Here is a 21,290-nt window from a genome sequence, read left to right as displayed (position 1 = left end):
GTCTCACTGAATATGAAGTTTGTCAAAACAAACTGTTGGCAACTGCTAATTATCATGGAATTTACAGTGCCGAAGGAGGCCATTCGGCCCATCGAGTCTGCACCGGCTCTTGGAAAGAGCACCCTACCCAAGGTCAACACCTCCACCCTGTCCCCATAACCCAGTAACCCCACCCAACACTAAGGGCAATTTTGGACACTATGGCAATTTATCATGGCCAATCCACCTAACCTGCACATCTTTGGGCTAATTAATGATGGGGCCCAATGATTTGGGCTAATTAATGATGTTAAGTAACCTACAAATGTCCCAGATTGTGTACTAATTGAATCAGTGAAATAAAATCATCCTTGCATGACTGCACCAACAATTCTTGCTTTTTCAGTGAGAAAAGGAGTTCTACAAAGGTGGAATTATTCCAGGATCTATATTACGCCAACATGGCCATCTTAAAATAACAGGACAAAATAAAAATAACAAGCCCTTCCATTATGGCTAATGAGATACTCCTTTTGCTCTTACTGAAAAGCAATAGAAAGGCTGGAGATTGACAGCGGATAAAAGAAAACATCATTTTTTGGCAAAATACCAAGATATGGGAAAACCTTGGTGCATTATCACTTTTACACTACACCAAGAATGAGGTATTAGTTTTATGTTTGCAGCAATGCATAATTGGAGGGCATAAATTCACTGCCCTCTCCCAAGGATGAGCTCATGGCAAGTGCACAAATGCATCTCCAAGTCTTTTTTTTCCCTCAAGGGAAAGCACAAACTCCGTCATTCACTGCCACAAATTTTACAGTCAAGTATCCCGCGGGTATCTTGCATTTGGGTCATCGCAGACATCAGCATACCCAGAGTGCAATGGGAGCGCCTCATCCTGGAAGATCAACCTTCCTGATCATTGACTCACATTTTTTAAAAACTGACCTCCCACTAAATATGATTAAACAATTGAAAATAGGTAATATGAAAATCAATAGTTATTGCCTACCCTTACATATTCATGGGGCTGGTTTAGCACAGGGCTAAATCGCTGGCTTTGAAAGCAGACCAAGGCAGGCCAGCAGCACGGTTCAATTCCCGTACCAGCCTCCCCGGACAGGCGCCGGAATGTGGCGAGTAGGGGCTTTTCATAGTAACTTCATTTGAAACCTACTTGTGACAATAAGCGATTTTCATTTCATTTCATGACCATTACCTCCAGATGGCTTTGTTAATAATAAATTCAAACTTGGTTAACAAGCCATTTTATACAGCACTTGGGTGTTGAGTCATCACACCTGACAACACTAATGACAAAAGTGCAGCATATAAACAAGCATAAGTGGTGTAACATTTTCCACAACTAGAGGTAGGTTACTATATTAAATAGTAGTATGCAAACTGGAGCTTGAGATGTTACATACAAGCATCCCTGACTCAAGCATTTTATTATTTTTTCTGTGCAATGTTTCTTGCTGGTTAAGTGGTACAAACAACACACTTGCACACAAGATACGATGCCACTTAAATATTTCTGCTCATTACTCAACAGAGTGAGTTCAATTTATTCCTTTGGGCCAAAAAAAGAAGTGCAAACTATAAAAGTGTAACATAACAGTAAACGCAGATCTTTGCCCTCACCTTTTTAAGTTCCATGAGATAGTTTTGAATCGACACTGACAGGGCCATGCTCCTCTTCTTTAGTCTCTCAAAAACCTCAAAAAGAAAATGATCTTTCTTTTCTACTATACAAAACCAACATATGTGATATGTATAATCATCAAACAACTGTTCTCTTTTAAATTTTAAGATCTCTGACATTTCCTGGGTTTACATAATCAAAAATGCAAGTTATGCCACACTTGGAGTATTATGCACAGTTCTATCATGAAAGGTTTAACGAAGTACAGCTCTTTTCTCAAGAAAGTGTACAAGAGGGAGAAATAGAATATAAATATTGCTGATAAGGTTACATGAAGTAGGGCGAGAGCAAGTTCATGGGGAGCATAAATGTTAGCATTGGCCGAGTGGTCTGTTTCTGGTGATGCACTCTGTTTTAAGGTTTACTATTTATTTTATATGATATCTTCAATGAATCACGTCAATAATGAACTAAGATATTTCTGAACAGTATAGGTGACCTCAGCTTTTAACTAAACCACGATATACGAAATAATATCCCGTACTCATTCGGAGTATTGAATGCAAAATGGCTGGTATCAGGTATTAGCAACATTAGTGACAGGATACAAGAGGCGAGTTGCTCCTTCAGAGAACGAACACAGACACAAAGGGCCAAATGGCCTCCTTCTGATTCCACCTAATAACAGCCATTTTGCATTCAATATTCTCAAGTCAAAGTGAGTATCTACTATTAAAAGGTTGTACTTGGGACACAACTGGTAGGTTAGTCGAAAGAATAGATGCAATTATTGCAGGGGACACTGTATTAGAGTGTATACAGCAGTTAATATGCTGTGGTCAAGTGCAATTCAGTATAAATTCAGCAAAAATAATTTAACACGGAAATAAGGAGGCAAAAGTGGGATCATATACTACAGGTAGATTTGGAAGAGATCGAGAGTTAGATTAATAAATCTATGCAATTTCAAACAGTACTTAGCTGCATTAAAAGACAAATGGAGGTACTGGGCTGCATTAGCCAAGGGACAGACTACAAACTAAAATAAGGCAGTAGTCAACTCCACATAAAGTACACTGAAATTCTTGCCAACTTACGGGCAGGATGATTGTCTGAAGAGAAGCAACAAAAATAATTTATGGTATTAGGGATAACAATGTTAAACGGATCAAGGAAATTATCTTTTATTTTTGAAAAGGAGGCCTCAAGCTGATCCAATTTCAAAGTTTTGAAGACTATGAAAGAAACTCCCAAAATGGATCCAGGGAATTAGGCCATTATGCTGAAGGATTTAAGTTGTATGCTTTTCTCAAGGGGGAGACACTGCAAGAAGCTGCAAGTAAGCCAATCATCTTTCCCGTTCCTAGATTCTAAGATGGAGGTACAGTGTGCCACAATCAGTCAAAGAGGATTTAATTCATAACTGTTATCAGGGACATTTTAGTGGTGTGGCAAGGACAGAAACCTGACTGGAGAGGTTTCAATGTAAAGTTTCAGGATAGGTAGCACAGATTTGGTAGGTAAAGGGAGCTTGTAGAAGGGAAAGTAGTTTGCAGAGGGATCAAGGGTGAGTATTTTGAGGGTAGGGGATTGATGGAAGATTTCAAAGCCAGGGAGAAAAACAGTATCTGGGGAGAAGGAACAGTTTCTAATCGTCAGCTAGCATAGCAAAGGTAGGTAGTCAAGAGTTTAGTGAGAATAGGGTTGAGATAGCCAGAATGGAGTCTCACAGGCAAAATATGTGGGGAGTGTGAAGCGAGTTATGAAGTAAACGAGAAAAAGAAGCAAGGTCAAGGTAGGGAAGGGGTATTGGGAAATGCTCGATTGATAGGCAAGAGAATGAAAGATACAGCAAAGTCAGAGTGGTCACTATCTTAACAACATGTTCCTCATACTTTTTGATGTTTAAAGAGGTGATTGATAGTGGAGAATAGCACCAAGTGGTTATCTTGCAATTCCAGGACAATCTTACAGTGGGCAGTTTTGGCAAAGCAGAGTAAAGCCCAACATGGCATGGAGCAAGAGGGAGTAGCCAAACCTAGCAGGAAAGAAAGGGGAGTAGCAAAGAAAGGGGTGGGAGGGGAGGAGAAGGGGATGGGAGGGGAGGAAAAAGGGGGACAGGGAGGACGAGGGAAGGAGAACAGAGGGGAGCCAGAAGGAAAGAAAGAGGAGGGAACACAAACTGGGGGGGGGGGGGGGGGGGGGGGGGGGGGAGAGGAGGAGGAAGAGCGCAGGAAACGACAACGACCACAAAAAGCACAGCAAGGCAAAAGAGAGAAAGAAAGAACAGGAAGAAGGACAGACAGCCGAAGCGGAAGCAAATGGACAAAAAATAAAATAAAACGACCAAGAGATGCAAGTGATATCAGGGGCACCACACAAGTGCCCCTTCCACACGGTTTTGTTTTGCTTGTTTGTATTTTAAAAAAGAGGGGAGAAACTGTTTACTGCTGTGTGTTATGAAATTTTTCTTAGTTTTTTTCATATATATATATATATATATATATATACTTCCTCTGTTTTTTTTTGTTTCTCGGTGTGTACATTTGTAAGTATATCACGTATAAACCCAATAAAAACATTTTTTTTTAAAAGAAGGAAAGGAGGCCATTGCACTTGCAAGAGAGAGCAAGGTTAATTGAGATGGAGATTGAAATCCCCAGAGACTAAGACTAACGGGGGGAAGGACATGAGGTTACATCGGTGAGACATTCAGTGTGGACCTTGGAGGGGGTTGGGGTGCAATAACAAGAATTTTAAAAGGCGAGAGTCATGTCACAAGCTAAAGTGCCCAAAAAGAACAGAAGGTACAATAAGAGCAGGAGAAAAGCCCACGGTGGGATATGGTGATAAGGGCTACTGCAGTGGTTTGGGCAAAGCATATGGAGGGTGGTATAACCAGGTGAAGAAACTTCAATAAAGGGGCATCGTGTTGTCATCCAGGAAGTAAGTTTCTGTCAAGGTCATGGTGTCAATCATCTACAAAGCCATGGATAACACGGGCCTTGTTTGAAAGCAAATGGACATTTTAGAGTGGGTACAGAAAGGATTGATTTGTAATGACTCCTCTAAAGATGTTTGCGCCAAAGGCTGCTGTTAATCACCTTAAACAAATGGTTTGAGGGGAATGAGACCTCATCAACCTGCCGCAGATGACCACTTCACAGTCCTTGTGGAGATGAAGTCCTGTTTTCACATAGAGGAGGCCCTCCATCGAGTTGTGTGGCACTACAATTGTGCTAAATGGAATAGATTCAGAACAGGTCTAGCAACTCAAGACTGGGCAACCATGTGGCACTGTGGGCCATCAGCACCAATAGAATTGTACTCAGCCACAATTTGGATCCTCATGGCCCAGCATATCCCCACGGCAGGCGAACAACCCTAGTTCAATGAAGAGTGCAGGTGAGCATGCCTGGAACAGTACTAGGCACACCTAAAAATGAGGTGTTTGCCTGGTGAAGCTATAGCACAGGACTACTTGCATGCCAAACAACATAAGCAGCAAGTGATAAACAGAACTAAGTGATCCCACAACTGGCCCTGCATGTCCACAGATCTTTGAAGGTGGCAACACAAGTGGACAAGGTAGTCAAGAAATCATACAGAATGCTTGCCTTCATTGGACAGGGTATAGAGTATAAAAACTGGCAAGTTATGCTACAGTTGTATCGAACCTTGGTACGGCCACTCGTGGAATATTGCGCACATTCTAGTCGCCACATTACCAGAAGGACGTGGAGGCTTTGGAGAGGGTGCAGAGGAGGTTTACCAGGATGTTGTCTGCTCTGGAGGATGTTAGCTGTGCGGAGTGGCTGAATAGACTCGGACTGTTTTCATTACAACGGAGGTTGAGGGGTGACCTGATAGAGGTCTACAAGATTATATGGGGCATAGATAGACTCTTTCCCCAGAGTGGAGAGGTCAGTCACCAGGGGGCATAGGTTTAAGGTCAATAGGGCAAAGTTTAGAGGAGATGGTTTTTTTTTCCCCCCCACAGAGGGTGGTGAGTACCTGGAACGCGTTGCCAGGGGAGGTTGTGGAAGCAGATACATTAATGGCATTCAAAAGGCATCTCAACAAATACATGGATAGGATGAGTATAGAGGGATAGGACACTAAGAGGTGCTGAGGGTTTTGGCCAAGGGTGGCATCATGACCGGTACAGGCTTGGAGGGCCGAAGGGCCTGTTCCTGTGATGCATTGTTCTTTGTTCATATAATTTCTTCAAAGCTCTCAAAATCACCATTCTGTATTTACCATGAGAAATAGATCAGTGCCTGAAGGCCTGCTGGCAATGGTGGTACAAATGTGGATTACCTTATGGTACTCAGTGATGTTACTCACTATTTGCAATCTTTAATTACCCTCATGAAACTGCATATTTAAGGTGACAAACAACTTTTGAAAAATATCTATCTTTAAGAGGCATAAACAAATGCTTTCAACTTGTAAATATTTTACCTAAAGCCCAGCAGTTATAGGTGAGAGAAAGATGGTGAAAATTACAAGCCAGGTAAAATTACTTATTGAGTAGTTATAAATCAACAATCTCAAATATTATCGCATGCACACACAAATGATCTGCAACAAAGTAGGACTAGTCACATAAATTATGATCGAGATGGAACAGATTGTTCTTGGATAAACTTCTGAACAATTATTTTTATTTTCCCCAAAATGTGTTTAGAAAGTCACTTTATATTTACCATCACCATCAGGACCATGGGAGAAGGGGAACTGACAGTGGCAACAATTTTGTGGCACTTTTGGTGCAATAATGTGTTGTGTTAAGCATCAATAAAGCTCGATTTAATAAGACATTACATATGTGCCAATGTCCATTCACTTCTTTTTCACGAGCATTTTGTGTAAGATTTGTCATGAGTGGCAGACGGTGGTTTGAAATCTCACTTAAGTTTATTCATTCAAGGCAACACTTCAACATTTGCACTTCACTCATATTTCAAACTTAGATCAGTACAAACTTAGATAGCATCCAGTATAAACCAATACATTCAGAATTATTGTGGGTGGATTTAGTGTAGATTTTATTGTACTGAAGCCTGGCTGTTATGCAGAAATTAAAGGAAAGTGTCAGAACTCAAAATTGATTTTAGTTATCAATATTAATCATGTGAAGAAAAGCAATTATTGAAATAATACATCTGTTACTCAATCCACCCAATTATATTTTCCACACTGAAGATACCACATGGTGAGTTTGAAACAGTCAGATTACCTCGGTCTTGGATGGTCTTTGCAGCAACTTCTGATGTTCTTTTATTAATTTTAGGCCAGCATCTAGGAGGCCATCCAATCCAGATTCTGCTCCCTCAACAAGACAGGCCATAACACTCCTCTGTGAAGACATTTGGAACATAATCTAAGCTTAGTATCAAATTAAAAAGAGAGAATTTCTTTAAAGTCAATTATTTAGATAGCTGCTTGTTTCCAATAATTAACTTTATTTCATAGAAATTACATTTTACTTTGGACCAGAAAGCGCAGTGCTGTCAGATTCTACATTACAAGCTAATAAAATGTAAAGTTGCCCCTTGCATTCAGGATTTCGAGTAAGTGATGGGCAATATCATTCTCTACTGTCAACAATCAAATTTCTTTGTATTGTGCTCATCTCCCCCAATCATTGCTTTTTCAATTAGAAGACCCAGTTCCCCCATCCGGGGGGGGGGGGGGGGGGAGGAAGGGAGAGAGAGAGAGAGAGAGAGAAAAGGGGATAAAGGAATGAATGCCAAACTATGGTGAAACTGTTGAGATATATAACCAAAAAATTTTCAAACTGAAAAAACAGAGGAAGATTGGGATTGCCAACTGTATGATTACAACGGCAGCTAAAGGCTATTAATGCTCAGCTAGAAGAGAGGGAATGCGCTAGAGCCCAGAGTTGGAGCAATGATAGGCAGAAAATTAGAAATTGTCAGGATCTGTCAAGACTGGTTTAGCACACTGGGCTAAATAGCTGGCTTGTAATGCGGAACAAGGCAGCAGCGCGGGTTCAATTCCCGTTCCAGCCTCCCTGAACAGGTGCCGGAATGTGGCGACTAGGGGCTTTTCACAGTAACTTCATTGAAGCCTACTTGTGACAATAAGTGATTATTATAAGACCAGTAACTATTTTTGTAAGGAATAGAAATCCAAGATCCCAATTATTTAATGAAAGAGAGAAATCACAAGATTCTATGGTTTCAACAAAATAATTCAAAGAGTCAAACAAAGCAAACACTACTTTGGGTAACCACCTACGCTTATATTGTGGTCAATTATAAACTATGAATTACTCATTGAATGGCAGAAACAATTAAGACGCATCTTACAAATTGGCTTGGCAATCCACTCAGTTTATATGCCATCAATCTTAGTCATAAAATCCTTCAAAACTCCATCTTCCTCAAAGAATTTCAACTCTTCTTCTTTTGATATTTCGCCAGGTTCCCAGCCTACAGCAACATACAGCCACCCAGAGATCCACGGACACAGTATTGACTAGAAAATGGTACATGTCTGCACAACCTTAACTATGCTTCCAACTATCTGGATGGTGCAGATCCACCAATGTTATCCTCAAACAAAGAGCAAAGAAAAGTCCAGCACAGGAACAGGCTCTTTGGCCCTCCAAGCCTGCACCGACCATGCTGCCCGTCTAAACTAAAATCTTCTACACTTCCGGGGTCCGTATCCCTCTATTCCCATCCTATTCATGTATTTGTCATGATGCCCCTTAAATGTCACTATCGTCCCTGCTTCCGCCACCTCCTCCGGCAGCGGGTTCCAGACACCCACTACCCTCTGTGTAAAAAAAAAGAAAAACTTGCCTCGTACATCTCCTCTAAACCTTGCCCCTTGCACCTTAAACCTATGCCCCCGAGTAATTGACCCCTCCACCCTGGGAAAAAGCCTCTGACCATCCACTCTGTCTATGCCCCTCATAATTTTGTAGACCTCTATCAGGCCGCCCCTCAACCTCCGTCGTTCCAGTGAGAACAAACCGAGTTTATTCAACCTCTCCTCATAGCTAATGCCCTCCATACCAGGCAACATCCTGGTAAATCTCTTCTGCACCCTCTCCAAAGCCTCCAAATCCTTCTGGTACTGCGGCAACCAGAATTGAACACTATACTCCAAGTGTGGCCTAACTAAGGTTCTATACAGCTGCAACATGACTTGCCAATTCTTATACTCAATGCCCCGGCCAATAAAGGCAAGCATGCCGTATGCCTTCCTGACTACCTTCTCCACCTGTGTGGCCACTTTCAGTGACCTGTGGACCAGTAAACCTAGATCTCTCTGACTGTCAATACTCTTGAGGGTTCTACCATTCACTGCATAGTCCCTACCTGTATTATACCTTCCAAAATGTATTACCGCACATTTGTCCGGATTAAACTCCATCTGCCATCTCTCTGCCCAAGTCTCCAAACGATCTAAATCCTGCTGTATCCTCCGACAGTCCTCATCACTATCCGCAATTCCAGCAACCTTTGCGTCATCCGCAAACTTACTAATCAGACCAGTTACATTTTCCTACAAATCATTTATATATACTACGAACAGCAACGGTCCCAGCACTGATCCCTGCGGAACACCACTAGTCACAGCCCTCCAATCAGAAAAGCACCCTTCCATTGCTATCCTCTGCCTTCAATGACCGAGCCAGTTCTGCATCCATCTTGCCAGCTCACCTCTGATCCAGTGTGACTTCACCTTTTGTACCAGTCTGCCATGAGGCACCTTGTCAAAGACCTTACTGAAGTCCATATAGACAACATCCATTGCCCTACCTGCATCAATCATCTTTGTGACCTCCTCGAAAAACTCTATCAAGTTAGTGAGACACGACCTCCCCTTCACAAAACCGTGCTGCCTCTCGCTAATACGTCCGCTTGCTTCCAAATGGGAGTAGATCCCGTCTCGAAGAATTCTCTCCAGCAATTTCCCTACCACTGACGCAAGGCTCACCGGCCTGTAGTTCCCTGGTTATCCTTGCTACCCTTCTTAAACAAAGGAACAACATTGGCTATTCTCACATCACCTGAAGACAGTGAGGATCCAAAGATTTATGTCAAGGCCTTGGCAATTTCCTCTCTTGCCTCCTTCAGTATTCTGGGGTAGATCCCATCAGGCCCTTTTAATATTTTTCAAAACTCCCAACACCTTGGGCGGGATTCTCCACTCCCGCGCCAAAGTGGCCGCGCCGTCATGAACGCCGTCGAGGTTCACGACGGCGCGAAACGGCCCCGATCCCGACCGATTCAGGCCCTGACAATGGGCTGGGATCGGGGCCGTGTCATCTACACGCGCCAGGCCTTGTCGCCCACGTAAAGGCGGCGCCGCATAACTGCCATCATCTGCGCATGCGCGGGTTGGCCAGCGCCAACCCACGCATGCGTGGTTGCCATCCTCTCTAAGTCCGCCCCGCAAGAAAATGTCAGACGGATCTTGCGGGGCCGCGGAAGGAAGGAGGTCCTCCTTCAGAGAGGACGGCCCGACGATCGGTGGGCACCGATCACGGGCCATGCCACATTTGAGGTACCCCCCGGTGAGGGATCCCCCCTCCCCTCCCCGCAGGCCGCCCCCCCCCAGCGTTCACGCACCGTTCACGACGGCAGCGACCAGGTGTGGACGGTACCGGGGGGGAACTCCCCGTTTTGGCCTGGCCGCTCGGCCCATCCGGGCCTGAGAATAGCGGGGATGCCGGAGAATCGCCATTTTGGGTGTCTCCGGCGATTCTCCAGCCTGCAGCCCGCGGAACTCGACGGGGCCGTTCCCGCCGCTTGGGAGAATAGCGGGAGAACGTCGGACCGGCGTCCCGGGAAATTTTGGCGGCCCAGGCGATTCTCCCAACCGGCGCGGGAGTGGAGAATCTCGCCCCTTGTCTTTTTGGATCACAGTGTGACCCAGGTTATCTACACACCCTTCTCCAGACTCAACATCCACCAATTCCTTCTCTTTGGTTAATACTGATGCAAAGTATTCATTTAGTACCTCGCCCATTTCCTCTGGCTCCACACATAGATTCCCTTGCCTATCCTTCAGTGGGCCAACCCTTTCCCTGGCTACCCTCTTGCTTTTTATATACGTGTAAAAAGCCTTGGGATTTTCCTTAACCCTATTTGCCAATGACTTTTTGTGACCCCTTTTAGCCCTCCTGACTCCTTGCTTAAGTTCCTTCCTACTTTCCTTATATTCCACACAGGCTTTGTCTGTTCCCAGCCTTCTAGCCCTGACAAATGCCTCCTTTTTCTTTTTGACGAGGCCTACAATATCTCTCGTTATCCAAGGTTCCCAAAATTTGCTATATTTGTCCTTCTTCCTCAGAGAAACATGCCGGGACTGAATTCCTTTCAACTGACATTTGAAAGCCTCCCACATGTCAGATGTTGATTTACCCTCAAACATCCGCCGCCAATCTAGGTTCTTCAGTTCCCGCTAATATTGTTATAATTAGACTTCCCCCAATTTAGCACATTCACCCTAGAACCACACTTATCCTTGTCCACCAGCACTTTAAAACTTACTGAATTGTAGTCACTGTTCCCGAAATGCTCCCTTACTGAAACTTCTACCACCTGGCCGGGCTCATTCCCCAATACCAGGTCCAGTACAGCCCCTTCCCTAGTTGGACTATCTACATATTGTTTTAAGAAGTCCTCCTGGATGCTCCTTACAAACTCTGCCCCGTCCAAGCCCCTAGCACTAAATGAGTCCCAGTCAATATTGGGGAAGTTAAAGTCTCCCATCACAACAACCCTGTTGCTTTTACTCCTTTCCAAAATCTGTCTACCTATTTGCTCCTCTATCTCCCGCTGGCTGTTGGAAGTGAAATAAATAGTTGCAGCAACTGCATATTTGCTTATTCTCAGCTTCTGGGTCTTGCCTCTGTCCTCTTTAGTCTGCCTGTACAGACTACTATGATCATCATCTTCATTTGAGGTCTGATGGCTCAGTGTCCTTTTATATGGTTCCAACCAGATTCACTCCAAGGTTTCAAATCTCAGCTTCCAGTTTATTAGAAAGTTTCCTTTCCCAGTTTCCCTTTTTCATAGAATTTACAGTGCAGAAGGAGGCCATTCGGCCCATCGAGTCTGCACTAGCTCTTGGAAAGAGCACCCTAACCAAGGTCAACACCTCCACTCTATCTCCATAACCCAGTAACCCCACCCAACATTAAGGGCAATTTTGGACACCAAGGGCAATTTATCATGGCCAATCCACCTAACCTGCACATCTTTGGGCTGTGGGAGGAAACCGGAGCACACGGAGGAAACCCACGCACACACGGGGAGGATGTGCAGACTCCGCACAGACAGTGACCCAAGCCGGAATCGAACCTGGGACCCTGGAGCTGTGAAGCAATTGTGCTATCCACAATGCTACCGTGCTGCTTGTACTTTTTTGAGACAGTCCCTGTGAGACAATGGATTCCATCACATTACCACCTCAAGTAGGCAATTCCAAACAAGTGTACATACTCTTAAAATTCAGAAATGCATTTAGCAGAGAAATCAGAAGGCATTTTCAGGGTAGTGGAAATCTCAAACTCACTCCCCCAAAACTGACATTTTCAAGCCTAAGATTGATAATACTTTTGTGAGGAAAGGGCATTAACAGATATGGAGCTATGGCAGGAAAATGGAATTGAGATATAGATCTGCCGCGATCGAACTGAATGCCAGACAGACAAAGTGGTGAATAGCTAACTCCTATTCCTATGAAGATTGCTGGAGGGGAATGTAAAGTATCAGCGAGACTGCAAAGACAGTGCACAATGAAGTCATGGATGGATTTGAATATGAGGAAAAGATTTTAAATTCAAACATCCCAGGGACAATTTTATCAGCAGGATGGGATGAGCAGGTTTTGAACAAGTTAAAGCTTAAGAGAATATGAGAACTGTCGAAGCGGACATTTAAAAAAGACAAGAAGTGACAGAAAGGTGATGAGATAGGTGCAGAGGCAAACAGACGGCAATAGCTAGGATAGAGCATTTGAAACGTAGCCCTCAGTGCCAAGGCAACAAATGGAGTCAGTATCAAGGGAATGGAATTTATGACGGGAGTCAAAACAATGGCTCTGGTCTTCCGGACATTTAGTGAAGGAAATTTGACTCATCCATCACAGAGTCAAAAAGTAGTCTTGCACAGCAAAGACTGTTGTTTGTGGGGTGAGCCAACAGAGAATTAAAAGTTTATATACAAGCTGACCCAGTGCCTGCAGACGAGGCCACAGAGATAGAGGAGGAAGAGGATAGGACCAAGGATAGATCACTGGAGGATTTCAGAGGTGACTGCGCCAAACAATTCATTGCTGGACAAATCACACTTGATTATAAATCAGGAACTTTGTCATTGAGAAAGAAATAGAAAGAAAAAAAGATGGCAAACCATAAGTCTCCCCATATAAATACTTGAAGGTTATACAATACTTGAAAGGGGGCTTGACGCACTGTCAATGGCAGGGAGGGTGCAGGCGGTTAAGATGGTGGTCCTCCCGAGATTCCTCTTTGTGTTTCAGTGCCTCCCGGTGGTGATCACGAAGGCTTTTTTTAAAAGGATAGAAAAGAGCATCATGGGTTTTGTTTGGGCCGGGAAGACTCCGAGAGTGAGGAAGGGATTCTTACAGCGTAGTAGGGATAGGGGGGGGCTGGCACTACCGAGCCTAAGTGAGTACTATTGGGCCGCTAATATTTCAATGGTGAGTAAGTGGATGGGAGAGGAGGAGGGAGCGGTGTGGAAGAGATTAGAGAGGGCGTCCTGTAGGGGGACTAGCCTGCAGGCTATGGTGACAGCCCCATTGCCGTTCTCACCGAGGAACTACACCACGAGCCCGGTGGTGGTAGCTACACTGAAGATTTGGGGACAGTGGAGACGACATAGGGGAAAGACCGGAGCATTGGGGGGGTCCCCGATAAGAAACAACCATAGGTTTGCCCCGGGGGGAATGGATGGGGGATATGGAATGTGGCAAAGAGCAGGAATAACGCAACTGAAAGATCTATTTTTGGATGGGAAGTTCGCAAGTCTGGGAGCGCTGACCGAGAAATATGGGTTGCCCCAAGGGAATGCATTCAGGTACATGCAATTGAGGGCTTTTGCGAGGCAACAGGTGAGGGAATTCCCGCAGCTCCCGACACAAGAGGTGCAGGACAGAGTGATCTCAAAGAAATGGGTGGGGGATGGTAAGGTGTCGGATATATATAGGGAAATGAGGGACGAAGGGGAGACTATGGTGGATGAACTAAAAGGGAAATGGGAAGAAGAGCTAGGGGAGGAGATCGAGGAGGGGCTGTGGGCAGATGCCCTAAGCAGGGTAAACTCGTCGTCCTCGTGTGCCAGGCTAAGCCTGATTCAGTTTAAGGTACTACACAGGGCACATATGACTGGAACACGGCTCAGTAAATTTTTTGGGGTGGAGGATAGGTGTGCGAGGTGCTCGAGAAGCCCAGCGAATCATACCCATATGTTTTGGTCATGCCCGGCACAACAGGGGTTTTGGGTGGGGGTGACAAAGGCGCTTTCAAAAGTAGTAGGAGTCCGGGTCGAACCAAGCTGGGGGTTGGCTATATTTGGGGTTGCACAAGAGCCGGGAGTGCAGGAGGCGAGAGAGGCCGATGTTTTGGCCTTTGCGTCCCTAGTAGCCCGGCGCAGGATATTGTTAATGTGGAAAGAAGCCAAGCCCCCGGGGGTGGAGACCTGGATAAATGACATGGCGGGGTTCATAAAGCTAGAGCGGATTAAGTTCGTCCTAAGGGGGTCGGCTCAAGGGTTCACCAGGCGGTGGCAACCGTTCGTCGAATATCTTGCGGAAAGATAGATGGGGGAAAAAAAGAAGGCAGCAGCAGCAGCCCAGGATTTGGGGGGGGGGGCGGGGGGAGGAGGGGGAGGGATGGGGGGGTGGGCGGGGGGGTGTGTAGCCTGTGACAAGGCAGTTGCCAATTAGGGCTAGTTTTCATTTTTGTTATTTAATATTTATTTATTTTTTGTTTATATAAAATAGGTCATTGTTATCTGTATTGTTATAATGTTGTGTAAAGGATGCACAATGTACTGTGTTGGTTGACCAAAAATTTTCAATAAAATATTTATTAAAAAAAAAGAAAGGGGGCTTGACACAACTACGATTATTCCAGGAATTTGGGACACTTAGCAACTTATTTTAAACACCAAGTTAATTTTGCGTTCTTCTATTCCAGTGCTTTCATCCCACAAGAGCCACACCTCTTCGGGGGCACATTCAGGCTGGCACAAGTTTGACTCTCCCTTGAGCTGCAAGTGAAGATTCATGAACTTGGCAAACAATCCACTGAACTTGCTAGATTGTTTTAGTTTCTGCTTTGTATTTAAAGATAGCAGATTTAAAATGTATCTGTAGCTCGTATAGTGCTTATGTCCATATTTTAACATAAAACTTGTTCGGATGAAGCAAGAACAGAATTCACATTACACATTTGATTTATCAATGCCTGGAATGTTTCAAAGCTGGAAAAACACAGTACCTTGTAACTGGGTGAATCATCAATGTTCTCTTCGTCAAAATGCAGCTCCATGCTCATGAATGCTGCCAAATGACCTATGTGCTTTACAAGTCTTCTAATTGTTTGGCTTATTTTGTTCTGAGCTTCCATTACCATAGAAGAAATATCTGAATCACAGCCCTGGAAACACACAAACAGGCATCAGCTTGCAACAAGGTATTGAATAAAGCACTAACAACTCTTCCTTGAGTTTTCAGAAATCTTGGAGCCATACAAAAATGTATTAAAATAAAACTTTGCTAGTATTCAATTTTATTTAAAACAGTTACAAAAAAAATTATATTCAGTGAATAGAAAAACAGTTGCATATGTTGGAAATGTGCAACTAAAAACAAAAATGCTGGGCGGACATGGTCGGTAAATCAGTGTGCGCAAAGAAAAAATGCAAGATAACATTTTAAGCATAGTTCTCAAGCAGATTTCCAGCAGTTTCAGTTTTTGACCTGCAGAGCAGAGTTCCAAGAAAAAAAAGCATGTTGGAAGGCAATAACAGAAATTAGAAAAAAAAAATGCTAATGCAATTTAGTGAATTTCTAACAGTTAGAACTTAGCCTGACAGAATTTAAAATATCAAATCTTGCTTGGCCCCATTTTTTTGACGACCCTGCTCTCCTCCACCTCCCTCCATTTAAATCCATGATTTTTATATTTTACACAATTACTAAATTCTACTGGCTTTTCTTACTGTGTTATTCACCCAAGTGTCCTTTTAATGTATTGCGAGGCTGAATCCACAAATCTCTGTGCGCAGAACATCCAGTCTTTCCCCAGCGTATAAAATCTGTATTTTCTAACCATATCCTACAAGAGAGGATCTAACCATCGCCCCTTGATATTCAATGGCATTACCATCGATCAATCTACCATACTCAACATCCTGGGGATTACCATTGATCAAAAACTGAACTGGACTAGCCATATTAATACTGTGGCTACCAGAGAAGATCAAAGGCTAGGAATCTTATGGTGAGTAACTGACTCCCCCGAAGCCTGTCCACCAGCTACAAGTCACAAGTCAGGAGTATAATGGAATACTCTCCACTTGCCTGGATGAATGCAGTTCCAACAACACTCAAGAAACTCGACACCATCCAGGACAAAGCAGCCCACTTGATTGCTATCCCTTCCACAAACATTCAATCCCTCTACCACCGAACAGTGGCAGCCTTGCATACCATCTATAAGATGCAATATAGTAAATCACCATGGTGCCTTAGACAGCACCTTCCACCACCACTACCATCTAGAAGAACAAGAGCAGAAGATGCCTGAGAACCCCACCACTTGGAGGTTTCCCTTCAAGTCACTCACCACCCAGACTTGGAAACATTTTACCGCTCCTTCACTGTTGCAGAGTCAAAATCCTGAAACTCCCTCCCGAATAACACTATGGGTGTATCTACACCACATGGACTGCAGCAGCTAAAGAAGGCAACTCACCACCACCTTCTCAAGAGCAACTAGGGATGGGCAATAAATGCTGGCCTAGTCAGTGACAGCCACATCCCATAAGACATAGGTGCAGAATTAGGGCATCGAGTCTGCTCCACCATTCAATCATGGCTGACGTGTTTCTCATCCCCAGTCTTCTGCCTTCTCTCCATAGCCCCCCTTATTAATCAAGAACCTATCTATCTCTGTCTTAAAGACACTCTGTGATTTGGCCTCCACAGCCTTCTGCGGCAAAGAGTTCCACAGATTCAACACCATCTGGCTGGAGAAATCTCTCCTCATCTCAGTTTCAAAGGATTGTCCCTTCAGGCTGAGGCTGTGCCCTCATGTTCTAGCTTTTCCTACTAGTGGAAACATCCTTGCCACGTCCACTCTATCCAGGCCCCTCAGTATCTCATAAATGAAATTTGAAAAAATATAGACAAGCTCATATTTACAGACTCTGGAGCAATACTAAATATTTTGTGTGCCCTGGAAGTTAGAAGGTTAAAGGGGAAATTTGATCCAAGTTTGCAAGACAATTAGAGGAACTGATATAGGGAGAAGGAGAGAAACTGATTGGCCGGCAACATGCTGAGGCGGGAGTCCCTCCTTAAATTGAGCCATTAAGGTTGTGGATTGTCCAGCGTTCCTCTCGGCAGGTTCTCCCCGGTCTTTTCAGCTGGGAGTCAGGTGGCGGGCAGAGAAACCGGCACCTTGTATAATTTAGCCCATCCACTTTGTATTTCAGATAATTATAAAAATTGATATTGTAGCTCACTGAACTTATTTTAGATTTCCTCTTGTATCCTTAATACGGTTTGTTAGCTTCTCTGTTCTAATGTATAAGTGGAAGGCATTTTCAACATGCAAATTAAAATCTTGATGTGCTATTCAAAAACTACATTACACTTAATTTCTTGGAGCGCCAGAACTATTCGTTACGGATCTGCTGCTATACCAAGGGGAAAATACAAATAGAGTCTCAACTGCTTTTGAGTTTTGCTATTTTGTCTTGCGCAGACAATGAACATGAACATGCCTGCAATAGTAGTTGTAAGCTTCTACCCAACGTTCTAACTTCACCAAGCAATTCATCTTCAATTATCCCAAAGCAACTGTCTTGCGGGACAGTGTCCATCCACAGCTTCATGAGAATTGTCACCCTTTCAAAGATTGACGTGGCTCTGACACAGTAAGTCTGCATGACTTGATTATTGGTGAAAACTATGTAGAAGAAAAAAGTGAGTCATTAAAGTAAAATCACAATGTGAAATCGTGCACAAGTAAGTCGAACCACATGAGGTGATAAGCAATGGCTCACGAGGTTTATGTTATTCTCTAAGTCTGAATAAAGATTGTAGACTTCCAGTTAACACAAATACTTTATTCAATGGGTTCGTTCTGTTTCCAGAGCTTAACTAGATATAATACAGTCAAGAGGTATGAACAGTGAAGCTGAGGTAAACTACCTATGCTGAGCTGTCTCGGTCTGCTGCTGCTCACTAGCCCTGTGCTTCTGAAAGAGACGGATCCTCCCTTGGGCTGGACCCTTTATACCCGTCTCTGATGCTGCCCTCTAGTGATGCTGTGGCTGTTACATGTCTGTAGTCCCTGGTGTATGTGCAGATGTATGTACAGATGTACAGATCACTACATGTTTCTTTCCTTTTGTCATTTAAAAAGTTTGCTTTCCCCACCATACCAAGGAGACCTAAGCAGCTCAGCTTTGTTGTCCAAATCTCAGAATAAATGTCTCATATATCATTGAAAAACATGCAGTTATTTGCATTCTCCTTTTAGTTCTAATAAGTTCCATAGTACTTCTTGCAACTAGATGCAATTTTTAAAAAAGCAGAATTGCAGACTTACAATTTTCTTGACTTTCTTCATTTAACTGTTCATAGGATTTGGAGATTTCCATCATCCACTTATGAAAAGTTAGGAGGTCAGTGATAAGTCTATCAGGAATGTTCTCCTGTGATAAATGATTTCTTCCCAGAAAATCAACAGCTGCACCTATAATTTCCTTACAAACGACAGGCAATGCTGGCTCTGACCTTGTTAAACATATACTTTGAGAAACGTTCAGTAGATCTGTTTCAAAATGTAAATAATTTAATTAGTGAAAAAGCTTGGATAACTAGTCAACCTTCCAACTTTGCCAATTAATGCAAAATAAATTACTTAATTCAGAAAACAAATTACTACAACAAATCCCAATGTGTACATAAATGCATGTTGCCTCAGCTCTTAATTTTTCTGATTTTATTTCATATGCAGCATTAAAAGACAACATCGAACAGTCTTTCTCGGAAAACTTATGATGAAACCATTAAATGAAACAATGCCGTTTCTACTGGAGACTCATCACGTTGCAATGTCAGTATTCACGGCTGTAAAGAAGCACGGTGGAGCAGGTAAAATTTAACGAACCACATGCTGCACAACTTGAAATTTACAGACGTAACTCAGAGGTTATGTGCATTCTTTATCTTGTCACAGAGAAGCTATTGTGTTGCTTCAAGCTCAACAAGGCTGGCAGCTGTCCTGGACAATAAATGTGGTGTCCAGAGTTGTCATGGCGACAATTTAATTTTCTTTCCAAAGCATACTTACTACATTTAAAAATTGCAACATTCTCACTTTACGCAATTCAATAACAAAGTTTGTGCCGACTCTGATAGAGATAATGAAAAAACAATATTAACTGCACTGAAATAAAAACATTTAAATGTTGGCAAACTACTCATTCACACGTACTACGTGGATCCGAAATTAGAATATATATTTGAAGTATTCAAATCAAAAGGGTATGTATTTAGTAGAAATTGAAAGTCAACCATTTAGTACTTACTAAAACATTCTGTCCCTGTGAAATGATAGATTTTAAAAACACCAACCAACATTTCAGCTGGTTTTAAGGTTTTAAAATTCTAAACGATCAAAGAAATGCAGACCATGGCAAGCTGTTCCCCCTTGTCCAAAATAATAGAACCAGACGACAAGGCTTTCACTTGAAGTGGGGTAAGGGGTGTTAAATTTAAACTATCCCACAGAAATATTATTTCAGTGAGAAAGTGGGTAATCTATTGATCAAGCTCTCTCAGGAGATGGCGGAAGCAGAAATTAGGCCCTATCTTTTTTACCAAGTAATTCTTATTTTAAGGCAGCAGGTTGCTAAACTTTGCAGACCATGTCCCAGGTTCCATTCCATTGAGCCAATCTCAGCTGGGACACTAAAAATTAGCTGAAGAATGCAGGAGTTAGGAAGGAGAAAAAATAATTAGGAATCTGGGAGTTTCAAAGTGAAATAAAGACAGAGATCCATATCATTCACTTTCTATTAGGAGCAGATGGGGTATCTGCTCCTGATAATTACTCATGTCTGTCACAGAGCACGCAAGTACGCAGGCAGGATTGGGCTTGGATTATGGTGCCTTCCAGATAAAATATCTGTCAACGCCATCAAGACTCCTGCGAGAAAAACAAGGCCTTACTGGAGTACAGTCAGTGCCTATGGAACAATATCTCAGCAGAATTAATACCTTCAGAACAAGAAATAGGGTCACGATAGAGAGTAAAGACTGACAGAAATAATTGCCAAAAATAAAGTATTCATTGCAGCAGCGCATGAAAATAAAATAGAACGAATTAACGGAATCCACAGTATACATACAGTAGTATGGTATGGAAATACCTGTAGGATGTGCAGGCTGTAGATTCTGAACACTAAGAGCTTGGATTCCTGCTAAACACCCAGATATTCTTTTGCTTTTGAAAAAGCTTCTGCTTCTAAGCATGGAAAATTAGTATGTAATTTCAGTTGTTTCAAGCAGATCACAAATTGCTGCATTTATATATTGAGCAATATTAAAGTCCTGCCCGATGCATTCACACATTCCAAGTCACAATACAAACAGATCGATAAATGTTGGAATATATTCCTGTTGGGACAATGGATCCATGGTAGCTTTCTATCTGTTTAACTAAGTATTTAAGTGTTATCTTTAATCTGACCTGAACACTTACCCAAATAAGATGTATGATTCAAGATTACTGCACTACAATAGTGACTGCACTTCAAAATTACTTTACTGGTTGTAAAGCACTTCAAAACTTCCAATGTCCATCAAAAGCACTACATTATTGCAAGTTTTTATTTTTGTCTTTATGAGCAATGTTGGAACGGAACGCAGAAGGAAAGCAATTATTTTTAAACACAACATATATAGTGTTTTATGACATTGGCAAAACATCACAAAATAAATTCAAATGTGGCAAACAATTCAATTAGCAACACCCCATTAACAATTAAAAGATTTTTTTTTGTTTAGATGGTCCTGGCTCAGGAAAGAATATTGACATGACGCTTGGAGAATTGCAGATTCGATTTTAAAAATCACCAAAGGGATTTTAATTTGGCACCCACCCCCCTCAACAGTTAGAATGGATTTAGTCTCATCTGATGGTTGGTAGCCCCAACAATATCTCTCAGAGGTGTATTAGTATAGATTATGCCATCTCAACCTTGGATGTGGAACTCAAAAACAATCTGCTAATCCAGAAACCAGAGCCCCATCAACTGAACAATGTTGACTCATACACAGGCCCTCCTATCCCAAAGTAGGATCAACAGATTCCTAAATTTCAGTTGACAGCATTTAAATGGAG

The 21,290-nt window shown here is 42.8% G+C and overlaps 1 protein-coding gene across 3 annotated transcripts in view; it reads right to left on the bottom strand.

The window, feature by feature from the left end:
- Window positions 1–21,290, bottom strand: part of kif14 (kinesin family member 14) — a 148,795-nt gene that overhangs the window by 24,663 nt on the left and 102,842 nt on the right. For all 3 annotated transcript variants that reach the window (XM_072511423.1, XM_072511421.1, XM_072511422.1), the window contains exons 23-28: window positions 20,317–20,411; window positions 18,489–18,713; window positions 17,659–17,843; window positions 15,147–15,305; window positions 6,873–6,992; window positions 1,630–1,704 (exon numbers count right to left, since the gene is read on the bottom strand). In XM_072511423.1, the coding sequence (XP_072367524.1) occupies window positions 1,630–1,704; window positions 6,873–6,992; window positions 15,147–15,305; window positions 17,659–17,843; window positions 18,489–18,713; window positions 20,317–20,411 (859 nt within the window). The remainder of the gene's footprint in view (window positions 1–1,629; window positions 1,705–6,872; window positions 6,993–15,146; window positions 15,306–17,658; window positions 17,844–18,488; window positions 18,714–20,316; window positions 20,412–21,290) is intronic.

Source organism: Scyliorhinus torazame, chromosome 7, assembly GCF_047496885.1.
Source record: "Scyliorhinus torazame isolate Kashiwa2021f chromosome 7, sScyTor2.1, whole genome shotgun sequence".
NCBI lineage: Eukaryota > Metazoa > Chordata > Chondrichthyes > Carcharhiniformes > Scyliorhinidae > Scyliorhinus > Scyliorhinus torazame.
This window is presented reverse-complemented; position numbering and strand designations above follow the sequence as displayed.